Raw genomic sequence first — 25,165 nt, forward strand, 5'->3', positions numbered from 1 at the left:
AACCAACAACCATCGAGGCCTTCTGTACAGATATGGCTAGATGGCAAGGACCCCAAAAGGCTAACCCAAGTGGGTCAAAGGAGAAAGAAATAAGTTCATTTCTAGCAGCGAGTCATCAAATGATCTCTGAGAGAGCCAGAAACTCACTTCAAGGGAAATGAAACAGGCTGACACTGAAACAACTCAATTTCAAAAATACAACACGCAGGAAGGATAACGCACAAGGACAGGCTTTATCCTTTACAGAGCTCATCCATTATGAAATGTTGTTTTACTCAACCCCGATGTCAACGCAATGTCAAGAAAAAAAGACACCCTCAGGTTACATGAGCTGCTACTTCTGAAAAATTGAGACTAGAGAAGACCATGGAAAAGCTACAGAAATCACTGCTATTTCAGGCAGTCACCATTATGCCTTTGAAAAGCCTTTTGGCTGCTTTTGATTCCATTATCAGTTCCTCAGAATTTAATCTCTATGTATTTACATCCATTTACTATGATGTCTTACTCTTAATACGTTCACCAGGAGTATTAATGCATACTTCTAATTTCTGGACAGCTCTATTAATGTAAAGGGATTCTGTCTCTGATTACAAGTAATAGCAGTACACGTGAAACTTCTCCTATCATAGGATCTCAGAGGACCGTACAAGGACAAATTAATTAGACTTTGCATCTTCCCTGAAGAAAGAAACATTATTATCCTCTCATAAGAGGTCCTGGACTGTCCACCACTCTGCAACTTAATCATGATGCTCTGCTGAAAACCTAACTGGTAAAACAGGAATCCTACAGTTTATGAACACCATGAAGCCTCTGAAATTTTATTACTTCTGATGTTCAGTCTCTGATTATAGGCTGTTATTTATAATAACCCAAGTGACTACAAAATTCTTTTCAGGTTGAGAGAAAAAGCAAAATTGAAATGTTTCACAGCCAGTGCATCAGAAATATTGAAGGATGGAGGAAAATGAAGATGACAGGGAAAGAAACTCTTATCCAACAGAAAGATGGACCAACAAGAAAGATGACCATATAGTCTGTCTACAGCAAGTTTCACTAAGTTCATAAATAATACCATAACCAGCTGTAGACTAGCAACTATCAAATGAACCTTTATGGCTGGGCAAAATATATGGTACAGGGCTGAGCATGGAATCCTCAAGAAAAGCATTGCCAGCAGGTGGAGGAAGCTGGTCCTTCTGCTCTACTCAGCACTGGTGAGGCCCCATCTGGAGCACAGGCTCCAGTTCTGGGCTCCACAGTATGAGAAAGATATGGACTCACTGGAGTGAGTGCAGCACAGGCCTGGTTTAATCGACTGGAGCATCTGCCATATGAGGAGATGCTGAGAGAGCTGGTACTGTTCAATCTGGAGGAGAGAAAGCTCAGGGGGATCTTACCAATGTGTATAAATACCTGATAGGTGGGAACGAAGATGAGGGAGACAGAGTCTCCTCACTAGTGCCCACCGACAGAACAAGAAGCAACAGGCAAAAATTCCAAAATAGGAAATTGAATCTGAACAAAAGAAAATATTTTTTTACTGTGAGGGTGGTCAAACACTGGAACATGTTGCACGGAGAGACTGTGGAGTCCCCATCCTTGGGGATATTAAAAATCTGACTGGACATGGTGCTGGGCAACCTGCTCTAGGTGACACTGCTTGAGCAGGGAGTTGGACCAGATGATCTCAAGATTACAACTAAATAATTGTGTGATTGTGTGTGCTATGTGCCAAAGGACCAGCGAAGAGGCAAGACAATTCAATGTCTATTTGGAATGACCTGGGTTTCAGCCTTTTAGATCATTCTTGGGCGTGAAGGAAAGCCATCAAACAAGTCCCTACTGCTCCTGTATGAGGCCTGTGTGTTCTCCACAGCTGATGGCCTTTGGAAGTCCATCACTCACTTCTCCTTACCAAGTACAGGGGTATTTGTGGTAGTGAAACCTGATTAGGATTTTTCCACTTCCCCCCGACACTCCTGCCTACCTCCTTCACAGCCACAAAGGCGTTTCTACAAACTAACATAACACCCCTCCCATGCAAAAAACCAAAACACTACCCCCCCCCTCCAAAAATACTTGATAAAAACCCACAACAGAACAACCACAACATTTTGAAAAAAAGGATCACTTCAGTGATCTGGATATCAGATCTCTCTCTACATCACTTTTTCCAGCAGAAAATGGAAGGCAAAGAAGGTGCAGCACACGAGTAGAAATGCACTGACCAACCTCCATCATGGCATGAACAAGAAAGGTGAAACCACATACTCTCAATGTGATGGGCACTGGCAACAGCCTGTTCTCCTGCCATGCAAAACAAAGAGGGAACCATTGTGACCTCACACTCTTGTGGGATCTCAAAATTTCTTCAGGTTTACTCAGGGCAAGATTCCTCAGTGAGGTGCAGTCAGGGCCAAATTCTACGCTCCTGATCCTGTTGAATACCGACACTGGTGTAAAGCAAGACTTGCATGAGAGCCTGCCACACCATACAGGTGAAGGGTCAGCAAAGTGACTTGCAGTGCCTAATGAACATTTAGGCACAAAATTCTATTTCCAAAATAACTGCCTATTTTAGGGTGAGAAATGGAGATTGCTTTTATGACAACAGTCTAGCCAGGTTTTCTTCCAACAAAAGCATTTTTACTAGTAGGAACTATTACATGGATTCAAATTGTCTATCAAAATGTAACCGCTAATTAAGAACAAAAATGACTGTGAAATTGCAATATAGGTTCCATTTAATTTTACTGGGAATTCCAGGCCTTTATGGTCAGGAAAGTAACACCTCTCATCAGCTCAGCAGACATCAGAATGAGTCACTTCTCATCCTTCGGTTTTTCCAATTAATGATGTGGACTGTTTTCATATGTTTGCCAATGATTAACCATAATTGAATGCTTTGTGGGTTTATTTGCTTATACTACCATAGAATTTAGCAAATACATCATACAGAGGAGCTCCTCCCCACCCCCCACCATTGTTTGATGTTTTTTATGCAAAAGTACAGTTTAATATTTGCTGTGAAAGGCTTCAATAATAAATAAGAATCTCAAGTGAATCTGTGCCTATACTCAGGACCAAGAAATGTCACTGGACTTCTCCTTTGTTCAGGGTATGCTGGCAGTTACAACGAGCAGCATTTAAGTCTGCTGTGCCATCAAAATGTAGAATGAAAAACAATGACATCCGGGATTTTTTTCTTCTAATACAAACTTAATTATTAATCAAAGCTATGACACACACTAAACATTGGCAAATGGCTTGAGAGCATCAGGAATGTATTTTTCTCAGTGGAGTCTTTAAAAGTCTTTTAATAACAGGATTAATTTACATCTGTATAGCCCCCTAGTTAGATTTTTGACCTAATACAGTTCATAACATTCATGCGTAAGGCAGTTTTTTGGGGGATGAGGGGAAGGGCAAAAATAACCAGTGAACAAGAGTTTGAAAAATTTATCCTGCTTTCATTATAATTCCAGATCTTTAAGCTCCTGCTCTCAGAGTTCTACAGATTTTTAACAAAGACTGCATAATTGTCCAATACTTGGGATAAGAAACTGTTTTATTTAAAACCAAATAAACTACCAAGCAAACAACAGATTCATCTATTAATCATAAATTCTTCTACTGAGGCTAATTATTGGCACCAATCTCTATGCTAGTTCCTGCAATATAGGCAAATAGTGAAAGTTTATTTTATAGGCACTGAGCAGTTTTTATTTAAAAAAAAACAATCTACAGGTCTGTAGCAATGTGGTAGCTATTTTTCTCATTCCTTTTGAAATATAGCACAGCGATTGCATGTACCAGATGGTAACATTTTATGCATATCGATCTGGACTACCTCTGAAATAGCAACTGAATGTTAATGAGGCGTGGCTGAATTGCTGAACTGCTTCTGTGTGTGTCCCCATGTTTTAAACATGGTTTCTTATTTTGTGACCGATGGTCTTGCTAAGACCAGGATATCACAGTGTGCACTTCTCTATTTAGATAACATGAGATGAATTTCACTGATAGAGGAAATCAGATCTACATCAGATAACCATGGCTTAGAGCAAAGCCTAATCTATAACTCTTCCCAAACCTTCAACAATTAGATTTTATTTTTTCAACTAACTTGCAGTTTCAACAGCTACAAAGAAATACACACACTCCATAGAAAATACAAATACTACTATTTTACATACTTGTAGTGTATTTTCCTCAGGAATCAAAAAAGCAGTTTTTCGGGTTATTTCACCTTACCTGGTAAGCTGTAACTATGATCAGACCTGACTGGTTGGTTTGAATACAAACTTAAGTCCACTGCAAAGAACTCGTAACTCCAACCCTCAGTGTTCTTCTATTAGGGTCAATGAAAAAACCTTATTTGAGAGCAAATATATGTAAGGGAGGAAGGAATTAGATGCTTTGCACACATACACACACACACAAGACACAGACACCCATATAGCTCTGAAAAGAATGCTCACAAACTGCATCGGGGAAACCCAAGTGCAAATGCGCATGCATGCTGTAAATATAATTAAAAGAATATTGCAAACTGGCCTGTGGTAAATACAAGAAAATAATCTTTCTGTACATTGAAATGCTTAGAAAAGAAAGGTTGGAAGTAGTAACAAATTACTGTCTGGATTTTGTCCCTCTGATGCAAGTTTTTACATGAAAGTTACCAATGAAACAATACTCTGTGCTCTTAAATTTTGAGAAATGTCCACAGAAGTAGGCCCAATAAATGCCTCATAAAGGTTAAGCAATCTTCAATCAGATATTGAATGACAGATAAAGCATAGAAAGAGATAAGGGTACTTTATAAGACAACATCTCCTCTGGTTACTTGCACTGGAGTGTTAGAGGCAGATTAAATTCCATAGGATGCCACACGACGCATCTGCTGCCCATTTTTTTTTTAAAGGAAAAAAAACCCCAAACTACATGTGACAATATACACCATCTGAATCAACGATGCAGCATTTAATTTAGCTAGATCATGTTGGGAAAAGCAGGTGTGTGGATGCTTATATCCATGCAGCTTTTCATGTACTAGGTATTTTCTTATATAAGCGCTACAAACAAAAGGATTTTAAGAGTAGAATAAAGGCTTTTCCCTGCCTTATCTCAATTTACAAAGAACTAACTTCTGTTTAAATCAATTAAAGCTGGACCAGACCACAGTGAAAATGCACCGTAGGAAAAGTTGCTACAATAAAAATGTCCAAGTCAGCAAGACAATCAATTCTCCCCTTCTTAATCTACATTAATAACTAGTACTCCATGTGAATCTGAAAGGCAAGTACACATACTTACATAGACTTATATGTATCTATAGCTATACCAAAAAGGATATGAATAATTCCTTCATCAACTTTGCAGGCGGAAGTCTGCAGTTGATCTTCCAGATGCACCAATTTCTCACTTATTGCTTCACATCTTTCTCCCAACTCTGCAGAAAATATGAAGAACTCCTACAGGAAGTTGAAAAAGAAATGAAAACATGTTTGCTGCTGACTGCACTTTTCTACATCAAGTTTCCATCAAATTAAGGGGAAAATAAAATATTACTAAGGGGATATGATACCTTACAGTGCTAAGAATTCACCTGAAAACAAATTCTCATTGGACACAAAAAGTTGTTACTACATAATAATTTAGTGATTTATATGAAATGTCATAAGATTGTGGTCTCAGTCTATTTCCCAGCAGAAAAAAGTCATGATCTCACTTTCAGGAGAGGATTAAAGGGGTGTGAATACTGAACAGCTCTTCCTCTTCCCCGCTGTCTCACCACAGCAGGGGAGGGAAATCTCATGCTGACTACACCATTTAGGCTCCTAAATTTCAAGTTGTTCATGTAAATATGATTTACACTTTTAGGCCATTTAAATATTTCAAGCAGCATCACTTTTGGCATCTCTTACAAAATGTACTTATTCTTTGAGGAAAATTCTGGCTAGAATATTTAGGGACTTTGCTCAACTGATCAGAGAAAACACATCAAAGTCTTTGAGATTACAAGATGAAACTACACTTCTTTATCATGAAACAAGACAAAATTTTCAAAAAACAATTATTTTCTACTTATACAGACTAACACTTTTTCTATTTTAAACTGAGCATTTTAAACCAGTTGCAAAGTCCTTCCCATAAATTTGTTTGCTTTCAGATATACTATACAAGGGTAATTTGTATCTTTTTTTTTTTTTTTTTACTATTACTTCAAGAAATGACCCAAATCAGCTGCAAATCCAAGGTGGGGGATCAACCAATTTGTGCAGCACTGAGACAAGCCTCTCCTTCCCAAGGCACCATGGTGCTGTCTACAGTGAATGATGGAGGTTATCTGTAAGGAAAAGATGATGGTGACAAGCTGAAGTTCTGCTGGAGCTATGTTGAAAAACTGGAGTCATTCATTATCAGGAATCCAGACAACTGGATTTTCTCTAGACCTAAGTCTATGCACACATCTATATAGCCAGCTGCACATGTGGCCATTTACAATCTTCAGATAGTTTTTCTCCTTTAAAAAAGTACTCGGAGTCCTTTGCATTGATCTGTTGCTATAATAGCAGCCATCAGTGGTTAAGAGAAATCAACCCTTCAATCAAAGGCTTTCCAGAGAAATCATGGTAATACTTGTTGGAACGCTGCCCGTTGTGAAACAATCTGGTTTTTGGTAAACACATTTACCAGACCTCAGTTCTGTGCTATCCTTGCACTTTCATCACACAGTGCATACACTGAGGCAAATGTCAGAAGAGCTCTACTTGCTGGCACATCCTCTGCTACAGCACAGAGCTCTGACCCTTCTGCCTTCCCAGGTCTTCTGTCAGACACGGCTACTCAGCAGATCACAGGGGGATGCAACCAGCTGCAGCTTGAACCCTGCACAAGGCAGCTGGTGGGAATTTATGCTGTCAACACCCCCAGCTTAGAGACAGAGAAGCACAACCCAAGGACCAGCTGGCTGAGTCCCTGACTGTTGCACGAGACCCGAGCAGCCATCTTCAGAGTCATCACCAAACAGCAGAATCAGCAGCGCTCCACAGAATTTACAGACATAACACCAACCCACTGTTTTAAAATGAGAATGGGAAGTAGAAGATACCCATTCTCCCTAGGGCAACTAGGAATGTCCTTTTCTCAAGACCAGGGACAGAAGATGAGGAACAAGTCTTCCATCCAGCTGCTAAATCATTATTCCATACACCAGCAGGACTCCATATGCTGTTAGAGAGTGGGACAACCCAGATGATTTATATCAATAGAAAGTTTTTAGGGAATCATTCTGTGACACACATGCAAGAACAGATGACAGTTGTCTGAAAGAACTTAGATCTCAGGTAAGAAAAGCCAGTATACTGTAAAAACCTAGTACTCTGAAAGCACATTGAAAATAATGACCATCTAGAGAAAGTTCCACCTCTGAACACTGATTTTTCTCTAACAGGTAATTACATGTAAGAAAATCAGGTCTTCACATAACTGTCATCTCAAATGTGAGAAAAACAAGATAAAAAACATTCAGTGCTATACAATCACTGAACAGTTAATTTAGGAAAAACAGCTTTTAATTAATGCACAAACTCCTAAGAATTGCTCTGACAGACAAAAGCCATAACTGAAGTTTTCAAACCAGACTCTATGGACTGTGTACTTGCACAAAATGAACAAGCCCTGTACAGATCCTGAAGAATGGATATTTTATAGTGACACATAAAAAGCAGATTCTTGCTCTTATAACATCAACATATTGAATACTTTAGTCTGACCCAGCCACTGCTTTTATCAAGAACTACTATGACATGAGATTTCAGATCACATTTATGCTGTCAAAAAGGATGACACTTCTAGACCTGATTCAAAATCATCAGTTACTATAGACAGCAAATTTTTAAGAGTATGTTACAGTAGACTCCTGAATACCTGTGCCATTAAGTATATTTAAATATAAAAAATATTCTAAAGATATACATTACAGTAGGATATCCCTTTCTTTTTTAGGGTACTGTTGATGGCAGGAACGTTTATTCAGATAATCGATCACCCCATTAGCAAGTAAGTAAAAATGGGATCAAGCTTGTTTAGGTCTTTAAATACTTGAAATCCCTCTAATAACTGTATCATTATGATTATGGTCGCACTGCAGTGTAACTGAAATATCTCCATAAGGTCAGGGTTATAGTCTATTAATCATAAACTCCTAAGAGGTATTTCGCAGCCTAATTCCTCTTTAATTCAGCAATAATATCATGTGGATAAACTATTTTTGTGCCTACATGACACAGTGGCCTTTTTAGTTGAAATGAGAAGTTCCTTCAGAGTTTAGACAAGCATCGTCTCTCATGAACTTACTTGTAAGCACCACATGAAAAATGCAGGAGGGTCATCATACAAATAATGCTTTTCCAGAACATGTATATATGGCCTTTATTATTTTGGACTGGAAAGATGTGGTCACGCAGAGAACTCTAACTTTAGTCTAACATCAAGACGACTTATAAATGAAATGGAAAAAAATATACTACTCCCAAAAATATGCAAGAATGATACTAAATATTCAATCAATTCCACAGCTTCTGTCGCCAGGTCGTCATTTGAAAAAAGTTCAATAACCCAGAGAAGTAGAGAGGAAAGTTTTCTCTCAGTGCCTTTCATGCCTAGTAATGTCACTGGTAACATTTTTATTTGGCATTTGTCTATGTAGGCAGGGAAACCACTGTCAGTAACACACAAACTATTCAGAACAGCTCCTGTCTGCAAAGTGGCACTTTACACTGATCAACAGTATCTCCGAGAGGAGAGTGGACTCTGCCTCCAGCTCAACATATTGATAAATACAACTCATCCAAGCTTGTAGCTTATGTCACTGCTACAAGCTACTGTAAGTCTTAAGACTTCTTTGTTTATTTTTGCACTAACAGCACTTTTAGGAAGCAGCTATGAGAGATGTCAGGAGTCAGGAAAGAGCTGAGATGCAATATTGCTTTATGGATTTTTCCGTGAACAGAGGATGTAGCTAGTTGGGATTTTTTTCTTCCCCCTCTAAATCCTTAAGCAGGTGAAAACAGCACAGATGTTTTTTCTAAAATGAAATTCTTCTGCCTTCTCATGCAAGCAGATATTCTCATTCTCTCGCAGAGATGTGAGAGTCTGATGCAAGAAACAGGAAGAACAGACAATGTTCCAGTTGATGCACAGCTGGTGCATCAGCATACTGAATTAAGAGCAGAGGGAATGGCTTCCACTTCAGCCTTCTGCATTTAATTTTACCTTTTTAAGAGTCATTTTAGTTATCCATGAGCAACAGCTCCTTAACAACATTACTCAAGGAAAATGTTTGATCAGCTTTTCCAGTGCAAACTCCTTCCATCCTCTCTTGGATCTAGTTCAGCAATTTTATGAAAAAGAATCAGTATTGTAGTAGCTAGATTAATCTATTAGGGATTAGAGTCTCCATTAGAGTCTTTGGTGGCCATGCTAAGAAGCAGGATTCCCACATATATCCTTAAAATTAATTCTTCCTACAGAAGAAGTTTGTAAAAAAGCATTCACTTACTTCAAACTAGCAATATCATAACCCCAATAAGATAAAAGCCTTAGAAGACCTTCTGCAGAACATTAAAGCCAGACTTCCTTCACCTGACTAAATCCTCTCTCCCCTGTAGTAGTTAAAATAATTCAAAATAACATCAATAACAACTACAAAAAGTTGCCCTTGCAGAGAGATACTCACACTATGGCACAAGGTTTAGAACGGTGACTTATTCTTGGCAGCAGTGTTGCATGCTTACCCTCACCCCTTACAGAAGTTAATGGAAATTGTGAGCACTTGAAACTCCAGAAAGCCAAGCCAGGGAATCTCTTAAATAATTTCTAGGAAAAAAATGCAGCCATCAATACGTTTGTCCTGCTTGAGCAGAAGCTTCAGTCACATGCAGGCTAAGCGCACGTGCTACATGGCCACAAAATGTCCCAAGTGCAGGTGGAGGAAGCACTTATCCCTGGTGTGCATCCCAGATTTCCTGCCCTGTATGTATTGTCCTGGGCAGGTGTCGCAGATGAGGAGGGCAAAGCGGCCACTGCGAACAGGCCTAATTTCTTAGTCTGAAAATAATGCATGTTACTCATGACCAACACCATCCTAGCATCACAGCAAGGCTGACCAGGAAGCAACCAGGGACCACCTAAGCCCACTCTGCAACTTGCAGTGAGATCAAGCCCACTGTGGCTGTCCTCAGCTGGTGCCTGTCGACACAGCTGTTAGCAGCTGACAGGGATTTTGTGGTTCTGGTTGCAGGGCAGAGCCTGCTCCAGGGCTAAACTGCCCGTGCAGTGAGCAAGTTTTCCTAATGCAAACATCTCTTGCTACAAAGCAAGATGGTTACATTTCATTTTACCCTTACATTGCACACAATGATAACTAACAGTTGTCCTCCTTATCATTATTTTTAATGTGATTGAAGACTTTGACTTTCAACCAAACCAGGATTTTTAAAGCTTTCATTTTTATTCCTTTCCTTCAGTGTGTTCCTGTCTTCTGCAGCGAGGTGCCCAGACCAGTGCCGTAGTCCTCTGGAGGCTTTGACATTCTCAGCTAAGCACAGTAATTATTTCTGTCTTAGAACTGACATTCCCATTAATGAGGCTGCAAATGACATCTGCCCTTTCTTGCACCAGGATGAAGGTAATGAATCCCTCTCTATTTGTAGTCCACTATAACCCTAGATTCTGCCTCTGCAGTATTGCCATCTTAGCTGCTATTTACTATCTGTATACATAAATCTGAGTTTTCTTCCTCAAATGTAATTTGCACCTGTCTTTTAACATATCCCATCTTATTGATTTCAGGCTATTTTTTCAACCTATCAAGAGCATTTGGCATTCTAATCCTAATTGAAATTATGTTGACTAGCACATAAACTCCTAGCCTACCCCCTTTTTAAAGGTAAATACCATGTCTGCCTTTTACTGATCCCCAGGGACTTCAAGCTTCCTCTAGGAGTTTTCAAAGAAGCTAGTTAATGGTTTGGAGATTGTTTTTCTTGGCTCCTATGCACTCAGAAGAAATTTCATCAGTGTAGCCTGACTGGAGTACATCTCACTTGCCTCAGGAGCCTTTACTGTGTTCATCTCTTGCTACCTCGTAGTGAATACTAAGAGCACTACATATACAGACACACTTTTATCATTTTTAGAAAGACTAAAAGTAAAGAAAATAAGGAAAAAAAATATTTCTGCCCTCTGCTCTCATTCATTTTTTCATATTATCAGACACATACACTTTCTTTCTCCTGTCCCTTACATACAGCTCATCCCTGAACTCCCCTGCCACTTGGCATGAGTTTTGCTTTCAGTAGTGTGTTCAGTGGTCTTGCCAGTTTTCTCTTACACTGTGCAGTGTACTCTTTCAGGTTCATCCTTAGGAACATTTTTGTCCTTTCCTTTTCAAAATTCTTTTGGGCCATTCATGAGTCACTGACATAGATATGTAGTCTGTTACTGTGTTTGCTCTTTTCTGCACCAAAAGATGGTGCCATACTATAAACATGATGTCTTCTGGAGGGTACCAAAGATTATCTGCCAATTCCTCCCCCTACAGAGCTTGTCCCGCAGAAACTCACCTGCTACTTCCCTGATTTTGTTTAGGCGAGTCTTTTCTTTTATGGAGGTGGTTATCTGCCTTTTCTCAGAAGACGAATCACAGTTGTTTCCCCAATTATTTTTGCCCTTATCACCCTCCACTTACCAGCTGCTAGCTTGTTCCCCCAGCCTGTTCATGTATATTTAGGAGACTGCAGCACTACACCACACTCCTGAGTTTCTCAGAGTTTCTTACAGGCAACAATTCAGCCATAAAGCTGCCCAGACAGCTGTTTCTCAACTGTGACCTACCGCCTCCCCACCATCCCAGGCTTTTCCCACATTCCCTTTGGTTGCACCGATCCCCTTCCCTCCTCCGCAGGGGTACAACACCACATGGGCGTGTTCAATGACTCATCAAAATACAGCCTGATGTTGGCAATTCTTCCCCTCGTGTATCTTCCACTACAGCTACAGAGGAGTGTCCTTGGAAAAGCATCTCTGCAGAAATTGAGCTTTCCACTGCCTTCCAGCACCCTTCTGCGGTCTGTAGGACGGCGGTCTCCCTGTTCTCTCTAGTAGACTGAAGATCTTTCCCGAGTGCAGACTTCCTAAAATGAGTGCACACTACTGCACTGGCTCATTTAATTAAACTGGGACAGTTCCAGTTCCTGCTGTGGGAGGATGAAGCTATTTACCAGCTTACCAATAAAAATTCACAGTGGGCCAGGACTTGGAAAAGAAACAAAAGCACTAAACTGTTTTCTAGTGTCCACACCCTGCTGTGCTAGGAGTCAGCATAGCTGGGTATCATTTATAGGTGGTTCCTAGTATTGTTCACTCCCATCTCTGCTCCTCACTCACTAAAATGCAACAATCTGGAATGACTAACGGGGTGCCCTCCTGCAGGCAGTAAGGAGAATGACAAGAGTGGATTAGGGGACCGGAGCATCAGAGGAACATTTAGGCAGAGCCTTGACACAGTACAGGGTGCTGACAGTTTCATAGACCTTTTATAGAGCTATCTACAAGTCAACATCAATCCATCTGTGGCAGTGTGGTAGGGCCTGGCTTTCTAGCCAATTTCCATTTCCTTTATTTGTATCGTTGCTCTCTGTTCTCTTTATGCACTTTTTTTCCTCAAAGCTTCAAAAGGGCAAAAATCAGCTGCTTGTGAGGGCTCAAAGATATTAAGCTTTCCTACAGCAGCAGCCCTCTATTGCTGTAAGCTCTGATACATTTGCAAACCCAGCACACACATCACACTCACATGCTCTGGGCACATCTCCTATTAAGCAAAAGAACAAGTTCTTCAGTCAAGAGCTAGGCTGTACTACGGGTTTCAGTGCAGGTCGCTACTGTACACAAGCATGCAGTCGTACTCTCATTTGCTATGGTCCCGACCATCCACAATTTCTAGTTTCCAGCAAATATTCTGCTGGCTTAGCAGCTATCACTACCAACATGCCCTCAGTATTCTGCCCTGCTGGCAGTAGGGCTTCTTGCTACCTTCATCCCCTGGGACTACCTGCCCCTATTTAATGCCATCTGTGGACACAAGTACCTGCAGAATTTTGCTTTAATTCACAGACAAGTTCACTGGCAAGGAAGGCTGCTTGCATTTTCTGCAAAGTTCACCTTCACTCTCAAGACTTCCTGTTTTTATTTATGCTGAACTCACACTCAGCCAAGCAGCCCATCCCAGGCATGCTCTCATGTCACAGTCTCCTCGTACACAAGGTCAACAGTCTGAGTTTGGTCTTGCAGTTTGATTATCCTTCCTGGAGCATTCCAGCTGCTCCACAGTCTTTGGATTCATTGGTGGGAATCCAAAGAAATGCCTCATCTGAAAAGTTATCCCAAATGGCAACTTTTATTTATTTGATATTTGCTTGGCAGAGAACTTGATACTAAATTTCCTTAAAATGTAATTGCAACCCAAGGCATACCAATATAAAAATGGATCAGACTGAATCAGTACAAGCTCTTAGAACCGGTACAACTCTCCTTACACATATATTGCCTAAAGTCTTAGTTTGTATGCAGACAGATTTTTGTATGTAAGCATATTTTTCTCATCACTTACTCTCATAGGAAATGTATTTCATGTTACTCAATTATCCTAGACTTTCTTAAATATATAGACTAGGAACTGATGTATTTTTATTTATGAAAATAGTGTAAAATGACAAGCATCCAGTATTTTTATTCAGATGAAATTCTTATTACCCTGTATTCTGCTGAAATATGCTTTTATACTTCAAAAGTAAATTCAAAGGTATTGTTAGTGATTTTTTTCCATTCCTAAGCATCATTACAGTGCTACAGTGAGTCTGGCTAAACATTATTGGTCTTACTTTTCCCCAAGATATTCATCCTGTTGTTGGTATGTATTAAAAGCACTAGCACAGGATTTAACTATAAACTTCCTGAAATACACAGCAATTTTGCCATTATCTTCAATGGAAAAAAAAGAATGGGTCCACTCTAGTTGTGCCTGTGTTGCTTTTTTCTAAGTGCTCACACACTCTCTAGCAATTTTTACCCAAAGGTAATACTATAAAAACAAGTGTCATTAGTTCTAATTGAGATCCAGAAAAGTCTGTACAATATCATCACTTTATACTGCCTGGAAAACACTTACCTCAGATAAATGACCCTCTGCTCCAAATGAAATGTCTTCCATAACCTGATAGAGATAAATTATTAGGTATGCAGTAGATACATGCTAAATAAACAGTAAGATTTCAACTGAACTTATAAAACCCATATAGCACATTAAAAACTTATATAAGCTGAACAATTACATCATTTTGCTTCACACACATGAAACATTTCAATTGCATTTATAACGGAGCAGTGTCAGTCACACAATATTTAAAGCTAAATTTGAATACATTTATTAAAGCCTGCCTTTGCCTTCCCAGTTAAAACCCACAAGGAATACTGCCTCTAAAACTGAAGAACTACAGATTGAAACAAACTTTTCTATCAGGCTCTTACAGATCTATAAACCATTCAAGAGTCTACATAATTTTTTTTGGCTCAAACCCTATAAGTGATTTAGGCAGGAGAAACGAGAGACCCCACTGACATTTTGTACTGGTAACGCATGCTAACTATACTCAGATCCTCTTCAAAACTTGCTTCATCTGTAAAGTCTCTAAGAAATTAGCCAACATTTCAGTGACTGGCTAGGGAGAAAAGAAATTTGACATTGACATTATTGGAAAATCATTAATACTTATCATGCATAACAGTATTGATAATCCTTAAATAAACTGAGATAGGGATATTGCTTTGGTAGGGTAATACTTAGTATCACAGGTATGTACATATATATATATACACACACACAAAATAAAGTGCAAAATCATTACTCTGCCAAGAAATCATTATTACTGGACACTATTTTCAGTAATCTATCTGAAAAGAGGTTGCTTAGATTTCTTTTACCTGTAATATTAATTTTCTGATGGTATTTTTACTGTAAAATATACATAAGCTTTAAGCTTACTGAGATGCTATAATCTCTGGCTAAAGAGTTTGCATTTTCACTAGCAGATACTACACACCAGAATCACACACTGCTAAGGGGCACTATATTGCACAACGTGTGTGACTGTACAATGATGATCTGACCGTTGTGTACAAGCCAGCTGCCTGTTGCTATAGAAATCCTTCCCAGCTTGCATTAATATAAAAAACACTCAAACGCTTTCACTAGTGCTTAATGCTCACATTTAAAACAAAGATTAAAGTCTCCAAATTATTTTTAAATCTCTACAAATAATTTAATTAAAACTCAGGTGAAGGCACAGTGTATTTAGCTTTCTAGAGGCTTTGTCCTTTACACGTTGCACATTTGCCTCCTGGACCACAGGCTATCTCAGTGCACGGTAATGAGTTACAGCTTGCTGACAGAGGCGTTCTTGGTGCTTGCTACCACTAAACTCTGAAAAATGTTGTGTCATATCCTGTGATGACTTCTTTTTAATGACAGCACATTAAATATTAATTATTATTTTTTCATTATTGTCCACTTAGTATAGCTTAGAATATTCAGTATCTTTTGAAAAGTGAATCAAATGAAGGCTTTGCAATTACAGGACATCCTCCCAGGTGCTCTACAGAAGACCCCAAAACATCTTCCCAGATGGCAAAACTGAAGTATGCAGAGGTGAGGAAAAGACAGCAGCCCTTACTCCAACCCTTGCTCTCTACTTCTTTCATGGTGAAAAGTCAGAAACAACCAACAAAGAATTCTGATGGGATAACTACCAAAAATGCTGACTTACAAAAGGTAACACTACTGAATTTTGGTTTTTACCTCGTAAGTTTAATCACCTCAATTTTCTTGAAATCTAGTAGGTGTTTCTTTCTTTCATAGTGATTAAGAGGGAGCACTGCACAGCATGCCAGATAGCAGAAGAAGAAAAAAGGATAGGTCAGGAACTCAAGACTGCAGGTGCACACATACTCGCATTCATCAAGATACTTGGTGTTAGGGAGGTCCCAGCACACACACATCTCTCTGGTTATTAGTTATCATTGGTGTTTCTGGTGTTATAAAAAGGTTTTTTTTTACAGATACATTATCAACAAACAAAAAATAAAGCATAATTTCATAAGGAGTGGAACAAGCAGGCATTAATATCTGAAGAGAGATAAAATGTTACTATATACTTTAGAAATCACCCAGATATGATCTAACTATGTATTAATGATCACAGTAACTTTCACCTCACTCACACATCACCTGGACAAAATAACTTGTAGTCAGTTTGAAAGTATGGAACATTTCTGGGAGGAAAACTAGAACACATCTTTAATTCATCAGATACTTGGGAAAAAAGCAGAAGACAAACTAGAACTGCACTGACAGTACACCTTAAATTCAGCAAGACAGCAACCAGTTAGAGAGTACATGGTTATATGAAAATTCAAGAATCTATCTCAAATACAAGCTGATTTTGACATGATTGAGGCTAGTAGTACTGTCTAGAACTTTGCTTCAGCATTTTTAAAAAAAATGCTATAATGAGTTAGCTATAGCTGAGAGGAGTACATCTTAATTTTTAAGTAACTCCAAGTGTTCCACAAGATGATTTTTGCTGCCCTCAATTTATTTAATTTTGAACAAAAAATTTGTAATGATATGACAAAATGCTGAGCTGCCAAAGCACAGGATTGTCTTCACTGGTTAACAGTCAATATTATAAAGGAAACCTGATTTACCAGATTATTTTGGGATGCCACAGCCTACCACATAAACAAACTGCGAAAAAAAAATCTGTACTCTCTTAGAAAACACAGTTATGAGGACCATAAAGTAACTCTTGACAGTTAATAAACCTGTGCTCACACATGACAGTAGTATATCTGAACTTTCAAAGAATTTATACCTTAACATATTTTATACCAGAACTTGTCATATTTTATGATCTAGTGAGGATATTTAATTAAAAATTAATAACAGCCCCTCTGCAAAGCAGTATCTGAGGATCTAAATGAAGGGTTCTTTCTACTCATCTATTTTCCTTTTCTTGTTATTGTTACATTTCTTATTTGTTTCTTTCCTTTCTAATGAAACTTATACAGTAAGATACAGTTATATGCAAGAAAATACAGTCCACAGTAATACTCAGCCAGATACGACATGATAAATAACTGGCAAGCTTCATTTAGAGCATTTCACTGCAAAGTAAATCGATCACCTGGGAATGAAGTGTAACTTCCAAGGCATATATGCACGTACGCTATTACCCTTTGCGATACTGTTTTGAAGCATGTAATTCAGTAACCTCCGAACAGAAAGAACAACACTCTTTAAGTGACCAACAGTGCTCTCTAGAAATTCCCCAATGGGAAACAGAGGTGACGCAGTTGAAGAGGATAGTCATTCTAGAGACATGGCAACCACATTAAGCTACTCCTCTCACAAGGACGCCACAGCTTTGCTAAATAATATCAAACCAATTATTTTGACAAATACATGCTTTTCTATTAGGTATCCCCACTTGCTGATAAGTGGCTACAAAAAGGTTCACTGCTAATGGACAACAAAGTTTTTCCATTAAAGTTTTTTTGGGGTTTTTTTGGCCACAAACATTAAATTATTTTTAAATAAAAAAATTCAATACCATACAGCAGAGCACTTAAATGCTACAGGAGTGGTTTATCTTTCAACTAAGTCCATTTACAAATCAACACATATTCTCTCTTGCACTTTAACATGTTCAGAACTACAAGTTAGCATGACTAGTAAGTAATATGTCAGGTTTTTTGTTTGTTTTTATATTCTGCTTTGTGATAAGCTACTAGATGTTAGGGAATGCCATGTTTAGCTACTGCCTCTCACTCCTACTGAGATCCTACCAGTTTAACTACCTAAAGTGTACTTGTTTGGGTAGAACTTCTATACCCCACAACAAGGAAAAAATCCTGGCTCCTAAAAGTGTAAAAGCAAGTGGACCAACTCTAATTCCAGAACTGGAAACAGCCTATATGTTAGGGATTGGGGTTGCAATGGGTTGCAGTCATAACTGATTTATAACTTTGCCCCGGTGGTCAAAGCTGCAGGCAGCACTGAAGCAGAGGAAGGCTAGCTGAATGAGCTGTGATAAAACACGGCTGTGTCACTCAACTCCTTCTAAAAGTTGGAAAACAAATGCACGTTCTTATATTAACAAACTGCCTTTTTTTTTTTTTTCTTTCAGGTTTGTCATTCCTAGGAGCGCTGTGGGAATAGATGTAGGTATACCTCCACAGGTCCTTCATTGATGGGCATTTTCACATTTATGTTTACACATCAGCTTCTGAGTGGATTTGGCACGTTCTCAAAACGGAGTTTATTCAGGATACCAGGACAGGCCAGACCACAGGAAACGGCAATTATACCAAGAAGTTTAAGCACCTAGATGAAGAGCTGAAGTTAGGGGGATAGTCTCTTCAAATTCCCTCTATTGTTGACAGAGAGGAAATCAACAAAAAGCAAGTTCAAAAGGAGGAGCTTAATGGAAGCACTGCAAGTATGCATTCCTCTTCCATTTAACATATGGGCTACCTGTCCCTCTGAGCCTGGCAGAACCACAAGTCATCTCACTTCAGTTGCCAAGATGCCATCCTAGGACAGCAATGCTGATTTCCAGGTAAACGATCTGGACTTGCAGGGGTGAAATAGGTGATCCTCTACAGCAAAAATCTCAAGAGTGCTACAGAAACAGTCACAAACCCCCAAACCCTCCAGAGCTTCTCAGCTGCACTTTCAAAAGGAGAGTGCAGCTTTCCATAACCAACAGAACTCCTGTTACTTCAGTGGACTCACCAGGAATATGATAAGAGAGGAAAAAAAACCAAAGGCAGGGAGACACACGACACAAAGCCACAGCTGACCATTTCCAATAAACCCGCTCTCTATGTGGAATCAGTTTGTAAACAGTTTTCCCTAGGAAAAGGCTGCAAGTACTACTGAAGCCCAACCTAAAACCAGACTTTTAGTAACAAGAGGAGATTTTACACTAAGGCCTTCTTTCCATTAAGCCTCAGCCAGTATAAACGCAAAATTAGGCATCAGCTTTCAATGTAACACACAGTTCAATGGCTCTTAAAATCAGGTGCAACTAAGCACACTTTTAATTTTTGTCAACCAAATTCCAAGGTAATAAAACTGACCACTCCTGTTGGATGGTCCTTTTGTTACAGTAGTGCTGTTGGGCAATGAAGCTTTTGAATAGTTTGTTTCCCTTCGCAGCACCGTTAGAAGATTATCAGGTAGCTGTATGTTTTTCAAGCAAGGATGGCATTCCAGAGCAGAACATGAAAACTTAAAAAAAAAAATTTGTCAAACCTTGTAAGCCTTATTTTTTTAGCTCCTTTTAATATTTGTTGGATGCTGGAAGTCTACGAGCATCTGAGCTAGGAAGCCTTTGACCATTTCACCAAGGAAGGAAAACTTACTCTCTCCCCACTTCAGCTAACACAGATCCAGGCTAACAAGTCAGCAGAACTCACTCAGAGTGAAACTCGTCAATGAGATGAGGAACAGCTGATAATTTGTCTTAAACACTTAATAGTTTTTTCTTTAAATCCTGATGTACATTCTGTATTCATTGCCTGAATAATTTCCCTTTTTTAAAAGACTGAAAGGAAAAAGGGCTGAAGGGGTTCTGAGAAGCTAATAAGCTATTTTATTCATGTCCTAGACTGAAGGCCAGATGTTAAGTTCATACTTCACCTGCCCTGCTGACCCACCAACTCAGATTCAACTCCTCCTCTTCAAAAAGATAACCAGCATTATTGCTTGAAATGCAGCTGTAGAATATTTCAGATACCTCTTTTAGCTCTCTGTGTTTGGGGCAGGAAACAGTGTCCCACTCTGTGCCCTTTGGAAAGTGACCTTGTTTTCTTTTTTCAGAATCGGATGGGCCATCAGCAGTCATCTCCATCTCATCCATTTGGTTCTCCTCTTCCTCAAAACCACAGCAACTGGTTTCTTTCAGTTGAAACCCTCGGATCAACAGCTGACAGGCCTCCAAGTCAGCTTCCCACACTCTTTGGAGCAGCTGGCTTCCGCAGCTGAAATAAAAGCCAAAAGAAAATAAAACTGCAGCTCAGGGAGAATAGTTGCTATTTCAAGTAACTTTTGCAGTGACTGCTTATTATTAGATACGAAAATAAAAACAACAAGAAACAACAGCAACTCAACTGCTTCCACAGGGATAACACAAGCTATTTCAAACTGAGAAGCAGTAAAATTATGGCCCTATTACAAAGCTGATGCCATAAAAAAACCTCTGTGCTAAGATGTTGCTTCCAACTGTACAGTGTACACTGGCTGCATGTGACCTTCTCCTGATCGGACGCAAGTCCAGGGGTCTTGCAATCATAACCAGAACTTCCTTCAGATACACAGGCCTGTCATCCTAAAAGCAGTCCTGTGGTTTTCCTGAATTTGATGTAGAAGATCATGCACAAGCAATTGCGCTATTTACTGCATTAAATCAGCTCTAACTTTCGGAAAACAGGTACACTAAGCTTCTTGTTAGACTGAAATGTGCTTGCTTCAAATCTGGTGAATCAAATTGGCTTAAACTATAATACTCTTCCTTTCCTTCAGTCTTATACTTTTGGCTGTTGTCGTTATCTCTCACTAATGTGCTTTGCTTTTTTCCCTTTATTATCCCAACAAAGAAAAAACAAAAATAGTAGGAAATTCAAAGTACCAGACTTCTTCATACTTTCAGTCCATTTAATCATCTCCCAGAGATGTCCATGTACATTATATATACTGCTCCTGAAATCCATCCAATGCACATTTTCACCTGAAGTAAATGGCAATTCTAGGCACAGATTGTTTTTCAGAACAAGACACCAAATACTAACATCAAATTGCTCGTAAGAGATGTGGTCACATCTCCATTTAATACATTTCATCTCTAAGGAACCAAAAGATTAGGTTGACTGCTAAACTACAGCAGATCAGTGGCAGAGCCTGGGTTGGGACTCAGAAGCGCCGATTCCCATGGCAATACACATTTCCAGACAGATTTGAATGCTAATACCCAATAACTGCAAGATTTTATTCACAGTGCTTTTCAAATTATATCATTTGCTATATAATAGCAAGCAATTATAAGTGACTAAAAGAAGGAAAATAACTATTTGATTTTAACTTTTCTGACTAAATTAAATACCAGCTTATCTTTTATTCTAAATGAAGGATAAAGGAGCTGCACTGCTCACAATGAATTCATTAGTCTAGCAAAGGTATGCTTTTAACTCTACAAGATGCCAAGCTTTAAAATTCACAGAGCAATATTTTGAGACTGAGAGCAAAATTAAGCTCCAGAAGCTGAGCTACTTGATCTGTGCTTAGGGTCATTATATATCTTTATTGAAGGCAGAATGCAGTAAGAGGTCCACAAATTGGTTTCCCCCAAGGAGTTCAAAGTATCACTAATTAGAAAGGGGGAAAAACTCACTGGATTACACTTCTGTGTTCCGTCCAGGTAGCATCTCACCAAGCCAGAAAAAGAAAATAACCCCCACTGTTTCTCTACTTGTCCATTACATCATCGTGATTACACAGTCAAAACATTTCCCTGCAGACATACATAAGTCCATTTACTTGCTTTTTGAAAAAGTTTGTTTGCAGCTATATATGGCTTATTATTAAAGATTCAGAAAATACACCAGAGGTCTAAATCATAATTTCCAGTGGATAGCTTGTTTTGGCTATTCAATTTAATGAAGAGTTCTATTGACAAAACTAGGGCAGAGATAGTGATGTATGTAGTATTCACAGCAGAGAAGATGAATAGCATATATAAAAGTACAGCACAACAGTACCCAGGCTGCTGTTATTCAGCCATGACTCAGTTCATCAGTCAACATGCTTCTGATTGCATCTAAGTTTTACAACCCATTTTAGTAATCAGCAATTACTGAACATACCGCTAATAGCTTGCTTTTATTTTAAGGACACCTTTGTTTTACCACTGTATCTGTGAAACTCCGATACATCTCGACCTAAGATGCTAAGATGTTATGCTGAACGTTTCAACTGAAATCAGTGAACACACACACACACTTGGATATTCTGAACATACCTAAGCCCCAGCACTCTGCATCTTTTAGTCTGTATTTTGAAATTCAGGGCTTAGAAGCATTTTTCAAACACACTTTTTTAAAGAAAATTATTTGAAACCTGCAAACAGCTGACACAGAAACACATAGCAAACAATTATTAACAATTACTTTGTCTCCAGCATGCAAAAATCTTTAGCTTTTACATCAGATGTAAAATAAATCTCATCTGAATTTCAGAAATTCAATCCACACTAAATGTGCACTTGCAGTCTCCATGAAGCCAAAAGTATGTGGACGCCTGTACTGAACACAGTGAGTTCTTTCAGGTATGCAACTTCTCAAAATGATGGATTGAGACTGGATCGGATTTTATATTATTCCTTTACTTATAAATATTTGATGATGTATCAACCTCTAGGTTTTATACGCCTGCCTGTACATTACTATCAAACAATTTGCCAGAATCCACAACAAACCAAAATCCATCAACCATTTACACAGACCCAGCAACAAAAAGGGATACCTTAATCGCCTGACTGTGAGCTTCGAAGTGCCAGAGTGCTCATGAGTCCACAGTACCAGGCTTTATCCAAACACCAAACAGACTACAATGATGTCCCTTTTCTCAGAAAGACTTTTCAGTTTAAAACAAGCAACAAGACCTGGGATACAGACCACAATGTTCAAAGAAACCCCGAGACAACAGTGGACTGAACATGGCATGTCAGTTACAGTACAGCAGTTTAATTAGTTACATCAGTAACTAATTAATCTAATCACCGTCAAGCACACCGAGGTATCACAGTGAATGAGAATTTTAAGGACTTGCAGGATGCCAATGAAACAGGTCAGTGGACATCTATTATCTCCATCCTGCCATAAACCAATCATGTAAGAAAGGCAAAAGATGCTAGTATAAAAACATAGTGGGCAAGTGATTGATACCAATGCTGTTTAACATTCCTAGATGGAAATCAGTTTTTTGCTATTAAAAAAAAAAAAGGACTAAGTATGTGGTAAAAGATTGTGAGCAGAATTTACACTGAAGGTTAGTAGTTAGGTTTGATATGACAGGACAGAGGGAACTAATGGAGAAAAGCAGACAAAGTGAAATGATGAGAAACACAGAATAAAAAAAAAGAGAGAGAGAAAGAACAGTCATTGCAGTGGCAACAGCACTTTGAACGGATGAGAGTCATGGCCAGGGAAATGGATGTTTAAGTAACTGAGATGCAAGACTCAACTTGAGCAATTTCTTAGTTGGATGGGTAGCCAGGACAGGTCTTATCTCAAGGATAATATGCAAAAAGAATCTACACGAGCAGGTGTAAGTTGACTTGAAGAATGGCTCAGACATCCACAGCAACACAAAAGGACGCAGCAGGGAGAATTCTGGATTAGGTCAAGCTGATGATGATGAAAAATCTGTCAGAAGAATAAAGCTGCTTATGGACAGGAGGAAACAAATGTGGAACAGAGAGGTTTATCCTTGAGTTCTCTTCATAAAGTGGCTATTGAAATTGTAATTGCAGCTGCCTTCACCGAGTCTCAAGTAGTTTTCTGGGAAACAAGACCAGAGAGCACAAGGAAACCAGAGAATATCTTCAATCTACACATAACATCAGGTAAAATAGATGCTGAGAGTCATATCCAGCAAGGATTCTCTCTCTCTTCTTTGAAGTCCAAAGAACATTACTCCTCTGTCTTTTCCCAAGATTCCCAGAGATATCAATGGGGGCTCTCTATGTGGCACTCAGCACAACATTATTCTGAAGCTATTTATAGTGCTAACTGGAACTACGAGAACACAGCTTTCCTACTGAGGGCTCTGCATACATACAAAAGGCACATTCAGTTCCTGAACATTACAGCCTAAATGAAAACACGCCTGTGTAAAAATAGCCAAAAGATTTTATATTAAGCCCTATTTAAAAACAAAACAAAGTCCCCCAAAATCTCATCAAAAGCAAATCGGAATCACAGGGAATTGTCATTACTTGTAAATCTCCTCGTCTCTAGTTTTTAGGAATGCCCCTTGGTGAGTGAATTGTTAAAAGTGGTTTATAACACCCTGAGGCCAACACTGTGTTGACAGATGTTGCTTATTTTAAAGGAAATCCCTGTATGAAGCCACATCTTGAAAGCCAAGAGTGAAACTGAAGCTAAAAGGCCACATAGTAAGACAACTATTTAGAAACTGCATAAACAAAGGCTAACTTATGAGGGGAGCTTAACCATCACTAAGAAAAAATACTTTAGACAAGTTCCTTCTAATAGGTGAACCACACTAAGGTGCAGATTCAGGAAAGCATGTATTTACCATTTCCCAGTACCTGGCACACGTGTTAACACTTCATTCCCTGACCCTAAAGTCAGTCTACTCTGACAAGAAAGCAAACAAAATGCAACAAAAATAGTCTGGCAGAAACAACAAGGACTCTCATTACAACAATTAAAATGACTGGAAAGTTTTGAGGCTTGCAGAAAATGGCCATGCAAATCAAGACTTTGCTCTATATACCCATTCCTTGTTGCCCTATTGTATAAACTAGGGAAAGTTTATATTTTAGTCACTCACTTCTATTTATATTTTGCACCACAGGGAAGGAACTAGCTCTTCTTACTCTATGTTTAGTTACATCTTCATTGCCTTTTCTTACGGCAACAGCCATGCAGTGAACAAAGGAGTCAAGTAAAAGAAAGTATGGAGTAATAATACTTAGAGGAAGGCAGACAACCATATTGCTTTACTGTTAGCAGAAATCCACTTTTTGCTTCTCTCCTTCATAAAGAAAGGCTTCCAGCCTGGTCAGTTCTTGTTCTTTAACCTTAGCTGTTACATTTTAAGATGCCTACAACCAATCTGTTGAACAAACCAAGGACAATGTTCCTATCAGTGGGTAGCATAAGGCTCTAAGGAAAGGAAAGCATCCAACCCTGTTCTCCCCATCTGGGTGGTGCGCAGACTGAAAGGGAGAAG

The 25,165-nt window shown here is 38.9% G+C and overlaps 1 protein-coding gene across 1 annotated transcript in view; it reads right to left on the bottom strand.

Annotated features, from left to right (window-relative positions):
• Window positions 1-25,165, bottom strand: part of LOC104469932 (disrupted in schizophrenia 1 protein-like) — a 43,928-nt gene that overhangs the window by 1,783 nt on the left and 16,980 nt on the right. The window contains exons 2-4 of the mRNA XM_010084679.1: window positions 19,929-20,172; window positions 14,240-14,284; window positions 5,363-5,480 (exon numbers count right to left, since the gene is read on the bottom strand). Coding sequence (XP_010082981.1) covers window positions 5,363-5,480; window positions 14,240-14,284; window positions 19,929-20,172 — 407 coding nt within the window. The remainder of the gene's footprint in view (window positions 1-5,362; window positions 5,481-14,239; window positions 14,285-19,928; window positions 20,173-25,165) is intronic.

This window comes from Pterocles gutturalis, unplaced genomic scaffold (assembly GCF_000699245.1).
Source record: "Pterocles gutturalis isolate BGI_N339 unplaced genomic scaffold, ASM69924v1 scaffold6650, whole genome shotgun sequence".
Classification (NCBI taxonomy): Eukaryota; Metazoa; Chordata; class Aves; order Pterocliformes; family Pteroclidae; genus Pterocles; species Pterocles gutturalis.